We start from the raw sequence: 11,308 nt of genomic DNA on the forward strand, positions 1-11,308 counted from the left end.
TGTAATGTTATGTAAATTTAGGTATATATGTACTACCTTTCATTATTAAAATTAGTCCATTATATATATTGTGTTTAAGTTATATCACTGGTGCGATCTACCAATTCGACAAAGTCTTTTTTCACATTGTTACTAATTTGATACAAGAGATTATGAGAGGCCGGATCTATTAATAAGTAATTTTGAAGTAGATCTTTATTTGGTTCAATTAGTTGAAGACAAATAACTAACTGTTATGCGGAAGCGTTTAATTAGACCAACAAGAAATCACAACAACCAAGCACACACACAAGAAAACAAGAAAGCGAATAAAAGACACACAGATTTAACGAGGTTCACTATCAACGTGATAGCTACGTCCTCAAGGCAGGGAAAAAGATCGCTTCACTATGAACGAGACGATTACAAATACAATAGGCAAGATTCAATTGAATGGATTTCCAATTGAATCTCAAAGACTCTCTCTAATCTTCTCTATTGTGTTTTCTCTAATCTCTCTCTCTAGCTTTTGTGGTTATAAGCCCTAAATATGACAAAACATATTTATATGAAGTCTAAGATACAAGCCCTAAGTGGTAAAATAAAACCGAGTGAAAAAATCGCCCTCGCGCGTCGCGGAAAAACAGCCCAGATCGCGACCCGCGACAAGCGTTGCGACTCGCGAACCCCTCGCGATAGATGGCCTCGCGATACTCGTCGCGACTCGCGACGAGCCTCCTGCCTTGCTGCTGCTCGCTGCTCCAAAAATGTCCTGGTCGCGACTCGCGAAGCACGTCGCGACTCGCGATGGTCGCGATCCTCGTCTCTTTGCAAGTCACAACTCACAAATCTCCACCTTGACTTGCATCTACTACACAACTCCACCTCGAAAACCATCAACACAGCATGTACCTCTGCAACAGTACGCGAGATACTCCTTTCCCTTCATGCTCATGCATCTTTCACCCCCGATGCCAGGCTTGCCCTCATATGAGTCTCACCCAATCTCGCCAAGATCACTGACCACTCATCATGAACGACCCGGTCTCACAGCCTATGAGACCCATGTTGCGCATTCACCTGAAACCCAATTTATTACCCGTCGGATATCAAATCGCCTTCACTGAACCGCAAACACACTAGCTCCACCTTAATCAAGACGAGCCAGTACCCTGCCAGTTGCTCCAACTAGAGCCATTTGCACTTACGTCTAAGTACCCAAAACAAAACACCCTTGGCGCAGGGGAACTTCCGTCGAAGTTCTTCTATGCTCGCGCCGGAGCACTCCACCCCGTTCTCACTGGAACGCAGGCAACTCCTCCTGGAGTTCCAATCTAGCTACCTCTTTGTGACTTCTCTCAGAATCACCTCTCAACCCAACACTCCCTGGCAAAGACATGTCGCTCGAGATCCCATAGCTATAAGTTGGCACACAAGTATCGATAGAACCGAACCTTATCATACCAATCTGCTGCTGAGAGACCCTTGGTTGTTCTTCTTGATGACCCTTAGTTTCAACCAGTTGTGTAGAAGTTCCCACAAACTCTACCTCACTGTTGACATTCTCATCCTAAGCCCAACTAGTACTCTCAAACCAGGTTGTTGAACTCATTCCCGTTGACTCTGACCTCTCAACCTGTGAAGAAGCCCCCATAAGCTCCACCTCACACTCAAGACCATCATTTTTCAACCCAGAATGCAGTTTCAACTCAGAATCATCTCTAGCCAGTGCTGTACCCTGCAAATCATACAAGTTACCCACACCTGACTTCACGCCACGAAGTAACTCACAAGAACCCTTCACCACACGCAAAACTCCATCCCCTCCTTGGAATCGAAAACCCTTACGGTCTAACATCCCAAGAGATATAAGATTTCTCTTAAGTTGTGGAACATGCCTCACGCCTCTAAGATCCTTAACTCTCCCATCATGCATTCTAAACCTCACAGAGCCTACTCCAACCACCTCACACACCGTATTGTCACCCAAAGTAACACTACTCTTGCATAAGCTATAGGTCGAAAACATCTCCTTGTCAGAACACATATGTGAAGAACATCCACTGTCAAGAACCCACTTATCTTCTAAGCGTTTCTCCTCATGGACAATTAGAGCTAAATCTTCCTCAGAGTCATAGTCAACCTTATTTTGTTTTGCAAAAGAAGCCGAACCATCCTTCTTAGGACATTCACTCTTCCAATGACCCGGTTCTTTACAATAATGGCAAAGATCACTACTTTTAGGGCCCTTCGACCTAGGTTTTCTCTTTTCCCTACTCGAATCTCCCTTATTTTTCTCATTTGCTACCAAACCTGCAGAATAATCACGATCCTCTACCATATCACCAGTTGCTTTATGACGCAATTCCCTAGTGTAAAGTGCCGACTTTACCTCCTCTAGGGACACAGTGTCTTTTCCAACCACAAAAGACTCTACAAAATGTTCATAGCTACTTGACAATGAAACCAACAATATCAAGCAGCATCCTCATCCTCAATCTTAACATCTAAATTACGCAAGTCCAGTAAAATAGAATTCAAACGATCGAGATGATCTTTTAGGACATACCTTCTCTCATGCGTAGGCCAAACAACCTTTGCTTCAATAGCAATTTATTTGTGAGCGACTTTGTCATGTACAAGCTCTCCAGTTTCAACCACAAACCTGCAGCTGTGATTTCATCTGCAACCTCTGTGATGACATCGTCCGCCAAGCATAGCAAGATAGTGGAGTGTGCTCTTTCCTCCATAGATTCCAACTCAGCCTCAGTTAGACCAGTCAGATTTCCCTCTTTTGATGTCGTTGTGAAACCCTTAATCAATGTTTCCAGATACCTTGTTGTTTCAATAAAGCTCTCATCTTTATCTGCCATAGCCCAAAACTATTCCTTCCCGTAAACTTGTCGATCTTTAAGGTTGTTGTTGCCATGTCCCAAAAGCGATTAACCCCGGTGTTAACCTGTAGCTCTTGATACCACTTGTTATGCGGAAGCGTTTAATTAGACCAACAAGAAATCACAACAACCAAGCACACACACAAGAAAACAAGAAAGCGAATAAAAGACACACAGATTTAACGAGGTTCACTATCAACGTGATAGCTACGTCCTCAAGGCAGGGAAAAAGATCGCTTCACTATGAACGAGACGATTACAAATACAATAGGCAAGATTCAATTGAATGGATTTCCAATTGAATCTCAAAGACTCTCTCTAATCTTCTCTATTGTGTTTTCTCTAATCTCTCTCTCTAGCTTTTGTGGTTATAAGCCCTAAATATGACAAAACATATTTATATGAAGTCTAAGATACAAGCCCTAAGTGGTAAAATAAAACCGAGTGAAAAAAATCGCCCTCGCGCGTCGCGGAAAAACAGCCCAGATCGCGACCCGCGACAAGCGTCGCGACTCGCGAACCCCTCACGATGGCCTCGCAATACTCGTCGCGACTCGCGACGAGCCTCCTGCCTTGCTGCTGCTCGCTGCTCCAAAAATGTCCTGGTCGCGACTCGCGAAGCACGTCGCGACTCGCGATGGTCGCGATCCTCGTCTCTTCGCAAGTCACAACTCACACTAACATCCACCGCAACACCTTACAAATACCGATCAATAAACCAATCTCTTGATCGAACAAAACAATAATTCAAAAACAATGTCTCAAAATTTTCAGAATGATAGAGATAAAACTTAATATATTACTCCCTCCGTCCCAATTTATTTGCTATATTTTGCCATTTAGGTGTGTTCCAATTTATTTGCTACATTTGCAACTATTTCCATATATAGTACATAGGTCCCACACTTTATTTACAAATTTGCCATCATTCTCTCCTTGGTTTTTGTAAATATTTTCATATATAGTACATAGGTCCTACAATTTACCTATTTGCTTTTTTTGTTAATTTTTGTTATGACAATGGTCCCTACTCCCTCCTTGGTCTTTGTGATAAAGCAAATGTAGCAAATAATTTGGGACGGAGGGAGTAGTAGGTTAACTCTCCATCATAAATAGACAGAGTTTTATTTAATTTTTGGCAAGTGAAAAAGAATTTGTTTTATCACTCCATCCACTAATCTTTGCATCAGTATTCATCAACCCCCACCTTTTAGGAAGGATGATAAGAACTCTTCATATGCTTAGTAAGAATTTACTACAAGATTAGTCTTTTATTTTATCAGCTCTACAAGCTGTTCTAAACAAAATATATGTCTCACAAGTTCATGCGCATGCTCACTCATAAATCATAATCTGCTCTTTGAGGTTTCCGTTGTTCCTCTGCCTCCATACAGAATAAATAGCATCAAACAACATGCTTGGGTGATCTTGATAACCCAATATTCATTCACTATTCACATGCTTAATGTGCGAGATAAGGTTTTATTATAAACAAAAGAGTTGAAACTAGTAACAAAGAAAAAACAAAGGGTTTATGATTTGCCCAAAAATGATGGTGACAGCCCCAAATCGAAAAGAAACTAGAGTTTTGAGAGAGATATGAACTTACTTAGGGTCTATAATTACCCACTTATTATTTAGGTGACTAATGATGATGGACTTATATCCGCCATGACCGTACGTTACATATAAACAATTTAGGTGGTGTGGGTGTGGTGGAGAGGGTATTATTGCATCCATTCCACCCTATTCTTATTCCGATTAATTTAAAGGATATGGCACATCACACTTTTTTTGAGATGGGTAATGAGAAGTATTCTAGTGGATTGTAACCTCGCTTCAGTTAATCAAATTAGCTATACAATCAAGGCCCTCTAACCTCTAAAAATGGGGGAAAAGGTAAAAGAATCTCCTTCCTCAAAGTGTCTTTATTGGAATTTCATCACACAACCTTGAGGTTGTGAGATACAACCCTTACCACTACACCAAATACTACTTGGTATAGCATATAGCATACGACAATTAGTGACGCAGTCGGAAACTATGGAGATTAGCAAGCACTAATCTCGAATTAAGAACAAGCAGATTCACAAGCGATGAATCTGTAAAAACTCCGGAATCCACCAGAAAGAGTGTAAACTCTGTGATATTATTATAAGTCAAAAACTGCCTCCAAACATTGACCTAATAATGTTTAAATACGTTAAGCAAAATCCTAAAATGAAATTAAGGAAATGATTAAATTCGGAAATAATTAAAAAGCTGATTTCGGGACTTAAACGAACCCGGATGGCCTAAAACGCCTATACAATAGTCAATGATCAATCGGACTCCGTCGGCCCATTTTCCGCAAAACAGTTCAGGCCTTTTTCCGCAAATCCTTTTCGAACTTTTCCGCTAGTCTGCCTACGTCAATTAGGTACAATAATTTTATCTGTATAATATTAGTATTGTTTTCATTTTTTTGTACGTAAGGAAAAACATAATTATGCGGAATCTTATCAATATATATATATATATGTTTTTAAAAGCATAAACTTTTTATAATTATTACTCATACATAATTCAAGATATCAATATGTTGGTCATGCACGTAGAAAGAAAAAATGGTAGAAGTAAAAGAAGCAAGTATTAAATTTTTCATTATGTTTGCTAATACGGTTTGTCATTGAAAATAATTATAGGCAAAGTAAGAATGCCATCCCTCTCATTGCTTGGAGCAAAGTTTGTAAACCAAAATCTAAAGTGGGTTAGGCCTTCACAAAACTCTTCCACTGAGCAAAGCCTTTATAGCAAAGCCGGGTGGAAAATACTGACTTAACACGATAACCTATATGGGTAAAAATTATCAAACAGAAGTACTTGTCTAACATGAATTTCTTCCAATTTTAACCCAAGTCAAGTGATTCTCAGATATTTAGCCCAATGAGAAATGATTAGAAAAGGCATTAGATGGAAAATTGGTGACGAAAGATCCATCTCAATTTGGTTTGATAATTGGTTATCCCATGCTATGCCCCCGTACTTGATATACTTAACTTCACACCTAATCAGGTGGACCTTAATTTAAAAGTCCCCGATTTCATTCCTCAGTCTAGTGAATGGGACGTAGAGAAGATGCAATGTTTCTTACCATCCCATCTTATTCGACAAGCCCAAGGAATTCCTCTATAGTTTATAGCTACAATCAACATCCCCGTTTGGGTTGCACCTTTTTAGGGGATTTCACAATTAAGTCAGCTACTTGGATAACTCGTGATCTTGACCCTATCAAGGACAACTGGATCTTTAAGTGGATTCGAAAGCTTGACATTCCACCTAAACTCCAAATTTTCTTATGGAAAATTTGTCATTAAAGTATAAGTATCTGGGACATTCTCTATAAAAGGAAAATTATTCCATCTAACTTATGCCCATTATGTCAATCTCACCTTGAAACAATTGACCACCTTTTCAATCAATGCACATCATCCAGGAATGTTTAGGATCTTCGAGAAACTCGTATATGGCTTATCGTCTATCACACAAAACCTTCTCTAGTAAATGCTTTTGAATCCCTTAAATCTTAAAAAAAATGTCATAACAAAATTTATCTTTTAGCTTTTGATATGGTTTATTTAGAAAGAAAGAAATGATGACATTATTTTCAATAATATTACTTTCAACAACTATAGAATCCTCCATAAAGTAAAATTTCTTTATCAAGAATAAGATACTAGCTAGATTCTTGCTACCACACATGTACTCTTTTCTCTTCTCACTCACATCTACCTTCCATCACCCAACATCATCTTATCATTCCAGTCGACTGGGCTCCTCCCCCGACATCCTATTTTAAGATAAATTTTGAAGGATCAGTCTCAATCTGCTATTGTCGGGGTTATTATCCGCAATAATCTCGGTGTTTTCATTTATACCACGACATATAATTTAAGAATAGCTCTGGTGTTCGTAGCTAGGGCATGCAACTGCCCTTCAGAAGGGCTTTTTCTTGGCTTTGAGGCTCGACATTCAACAAATTCACATTGAAGGTGATAATCTTCTAGTAATTTGTTATAGATGATGTCAAAGCTCTTCTTCGAAAATTCCAGTCCTATTATATTCAACATATCTCTATTTATATAAGGAAAGGGGGGAGCAATGATGTCCTCTTTTGAAATGCCTAATTTCCCCCCTTCCCTTTCCAAATTACAAAAGGAATCAAAATTAAAAATCGGCACTCAAAAAAAAGTAGACAACTACCGAAAATTAATATACAACACTCACTCACAAATCACTTAAAAGAAGAAACTTTACAAATCACTCATACAATTGAGAAAATCACGATATATAAATCACGCAAATAACTCGAATAATCAGAAAACTTTATTAAAACTTGAAATTAACATACAAACTAAAACTAATAACCTATAACGTCATTACATACAAAAACATTTACAAAAATTTACTTACAAATCACTATTCTGAAGAACCATTCACAATTACATACTCGCAAAAGTTACCTATAAACACAAATCTGAGAAAAACATAAGATTTTGACGGCTATATTTCACATTCATCCATCGGCAATTTGCGAACTTCCAAAAAGGTACATAATTCTTTTAACCTTCAAAATTATTTCGCATTAGTTGAAATAAACAATAACAACTTAGTCGCCTGTTATGTAGTTAAAAAAATGGAGATGATAACAATGAGTTCAAAAGGGCTTTTATACAATCAGACTTAAATTTAATTCATTTTCATATAAAACAAATTTAGTTTTTTCTATAAAAAAATGTCAATATGAAAATTTTTACCCAAAACTTTTGCAAAAATTCCATGTTCAGAAATAAATTTTGAAAACCAAAATAATATCAAACTTTTTCTGAACAACTTTTGCAAAAATTCATTTCTAGAAAAAAAAAACTACATTAATTTGCGAAAAGTAACAATTTTTTTTCTAAAAAAAATTCCAATATCAAATTGTGTGTGAATAATTTAAAATTTCATTTCAAATATAACTGAAGTTCAAAGTGTTAAAAATTAGAAAAGGACAAAATTTAAAATGATGAAAATTTTAAATATCAATGTGTGAAAACAGAATTTAGAAGTTAGACAAGGAAAAAAAATGAATTTAGTTTATACTTTCCGGTTACAATTTTGGGATCATGGATCAAATTTTACCCTTGCTAATGCCTAAAAACGGTAAAATTTGTGTTTTAAAAAAATGAGGCACGCATCGCGTGCGTAAATGACTAGTATATCGAGAGGCAAACAAAACTGCTGATTGGATAGCAAATGTAAGCCATCTAGTTCAATAAAGTTTCGATATTACTCATTGTACTAATTAGCTCCTCATACCATTCTTGTAAATGACGTTTTAGGAATACTCCTCGCAAGAAGAGTCTCCTAAAATTTATTTTTCTTACCTTATTTAAAAGAAAAAAAAAGAACAGACCGTAAAATCAATAGTGTTGTATAAGTTTTGAAATGGAAAAAATATTACATAATTAGAATTATGAGCTACAATTTCAAAGAGTACATGTATATATATGTTCTAAAAAACATAGCACTATTTAGCGTCCAATAACTTCAAACCTTCTTGTGAACTACTAGAGCTGTCATTCAACCCAACAAACTCCTGCGCAGCTTGTTTTCCTATATGCGCAGGAAAATTCAGCAAGGCCTTAGCACCCCTCATCTTAAACGCAGCTCGATCATAGGCGAACGCCGCCTCCTCCGCCGTTTCAAATGTCCCAAGCCAAACGCGTGCACCATGTCGTGCTGAGTCTCGAATCTCGGCCGCATATTTCCCCCACGGTCTCCTCCTTACGCCTCTATAGTGCCTCTTGCTTATACCACCTACAGGCGCAGGATACTTGGTATTTGCCGTGTTTCTTTTTGTAACGGTTTGAGTTTGTTGTTGGTATGTTTTAATGTTATTGGCTTCATTGAGGACTTGATATAAGACCATGTCTTGTGAATCATTTTCGTTTAAGGGCAGCTCTGTTTGTGGCATATTTTGTTTAATTTCGATGGGAAAATTTCGGAAATTTTGAGATATATTGATAGTTTCGGGAATTTTGTGATTTGGGCTACGGTGTTTGTAAGTTGATGAAGCTTTTAGGATGTCAAATTGGTTGTTGGTTTTGGAACATGTACAAGTGACGCAGGTGAATAAGAAAAATCTTCGTCATTGAATGGCTAAGTTAAAAAGTATAAGAATTTAGTTTAGTCTATGGTGGACTAGTCTTCTCGCTGTTATGTATTCTGATGGCTCGATGGGCTATCTTACTTTAGAGGACAAGAATGTAGATTATTCTTAGAGGAATTAAATTCATTGAATGAATTACTGTATTGGGATTAACTTTTCTTTTGGATGACTGTAATTTATTTGCTCTATTCAACAGTGTAAAGGTGTTAATCTACATGTGAGCTGTTCCACATTGAAGAAAAGAAGAGAGAGAATAATTAACAAATAAAGCTTATCGGGATACTCCTATAACTGGTTTTAGGATGAAACTTTTACTTCATATGTGTTATTGTCAAAGGATCAAGTTAACCAAACATTTAAACTGATGGTTATTGGAGTCCTAGAATAATTTTATATCCTATTACGCTCCTTTTACGAGTGCACGCACTTAGACTAGAAGTATGGATGCAACACAAGCCTTCTATCATGTCAAACGACAATTTAACCTAAAGTTTGAGCTGATGGTTGAAATCCTATGAATTGGTTTATACTCTATCAGTACTAACCAAATTAAATTGAAATAAAAAACATTATATATATATATATATATATATATATATATATATATATATATTAGTGAACCAAAAGAGACAGTTTGGGGGGAATTACCCTTATCTTTTACCCACTCCTACTATGCTTTAAAGTTTGGTTGGTTTCACTTGTATGAGGTTCCAGTGTGGTGTGATATTTCTCCTTACCAACCCTACAAAGACATATCAATGAACCAAAAACGTGATATTCATAAATGTATGTAAGTTATATATTAGTATTTCTTTTATTATGTAAAACCATATATACAGTATTATAAATGAGATTCGATCTCATAATATAGGTGTACCTAAAGTATATAGAAATATATACCAAAGTGTCAAGTACTATCAAAGAACTCACTTGCCCAACTAAGAACAGAAAAGATTGTCGTTGACTAGCTTGCAAGTCTAATGAGTTAATCACGAAGTACTAATTATTGTTTGGTTGATAATAAGAGAAATGAATTAATCAATGAAATTTTCTACTTATGTAGAAATCTCACGGTAAATAGCTTTCTCTGTTTTGTGGGAAGTTGAAATTCCCAATAAGTTTCGCATCTTCTATTTTTGCATGTTTTTTTGCTAACCAAACAACTCACCCAATTCTCAATATATAGGTGATTCTACTTCTATTGTTTTTTTTGACAATGAGAAAACGTGCATTAATTTAAAAAAGTAAGTACATCCTAATGCTAATACAAACATACATACAACAAGCAAACAAAACTAAAGGAGCTGCATTTGCTCTTACAGACACTATGAAACAAAACCAAGCTACTACAAGTCCTGTCCCATGTAAGCTTGAAGAGGGATGGGTTGGATGTCTTGAAGAAGACCCGATATGAGAGGAAACATGTTGAAAGACAAAACCGAGACGATATGCCAAAAAGGAGTGCCGCAACTCATCTAGTAGACGTCGATGCCTTCTAGACGAAAAATCTCAAGGCCCTTGAACGAACGTAAATAGCTTCCTGGGATTCTAGTGATTGAAGTAACAATGAAGTCACGTCCTACTTCTCATGCTTTCTTACGTCAACCAAACAATTATTAATACACCTGCTGTTATTTTTATTTAATTTGTACCGTATTTTTAAAACAAAAGGTTCATTATTTCAAATGTCCCAAAACTTTCTATTGAAAATTCATATCTTTACTTTCTCATATTCTATAAATTAAAAGTATAAAACGTAAGAAGATATCAGAAAAGATTAACAAAGGCAAAGGCGTCTGCGGCTTGAATTCTTCCTTGTCTTTTCCGAGTTGAATCTTCCATCTTGAATATTATCTCGAAATCATAATGCTAGAGTGTTCAATTAACAAAATCACTGAACATGCATAAACTTTGTATTCTATCTACCAATCCTCGTAGTGGGGTCCTTAAATGGCTTTTTTGATACTTTGCACGTCCGATTTGAACAGATTATATGAGATGGGAATCAAAGTATAATCACGTGTCTTGACTTTCACCAAGAGACAATGGCTTTCAGATTTTGGATTTAATGCCATAAATAATATAATCATACTCTATTCGTATTTATTTACAAATTTGATCATACATCCAAGTATACCGTGAACGTCTTATAGTCAAAAAAGTTTTTGCTTATTACTCATTTTAAATAATTAATCCAAATGAGCAAAATGAATCAAAATAGGAGAGTTCCAAATGATCAAAT

The 11,308-nt window shown here is 36.5% G+C and overlaps 1 protein-coding gene across 1 annotated transcript; it reads right to left on the minus strand.

Annotated features, from left to right (window-relative positions):
* Nucleotides 1-1,549: 1,549 nt before the first annotated feature.
* Nucleotides 1,550-8,871, minus strand: LOC104900686 (pathogenesis-related genes transcriptional activator PTI5). Its single transcript, XM_010688177.4, has 3 exons — nt 8,451-8,871; nt 5,636-5,703; nt 1,550-1,717 (listed from the first exon to the last, which is right to left on the minus strand). Exons 1-3 carry the CDS (start codon nt 8,869-8,871, stop codon nt 1,550-1,552), a joined length of 657 nt encoding a protein of 218 aa, XP_010686479.3.
* Between the last annotated feature and the right edge of the window lie 2,437 nt (nt 8,872-11,308).

This window comes from Beta vulgaris, chromosome 8 (genome assembly GCF_026745355.1).
Source record: "Beta vulgaris subsp. vulgaris cultivar EL10 chromosome 8, EL10.2, whole genome shotgun sequence".
Classification (NCBI taxonomy): Eukaryota; Viridiplantae; Streptophyta; class Magnoliopsida; order Caryophyllales; family Amaranthaceae; genus Beta; species Beta vulgaris.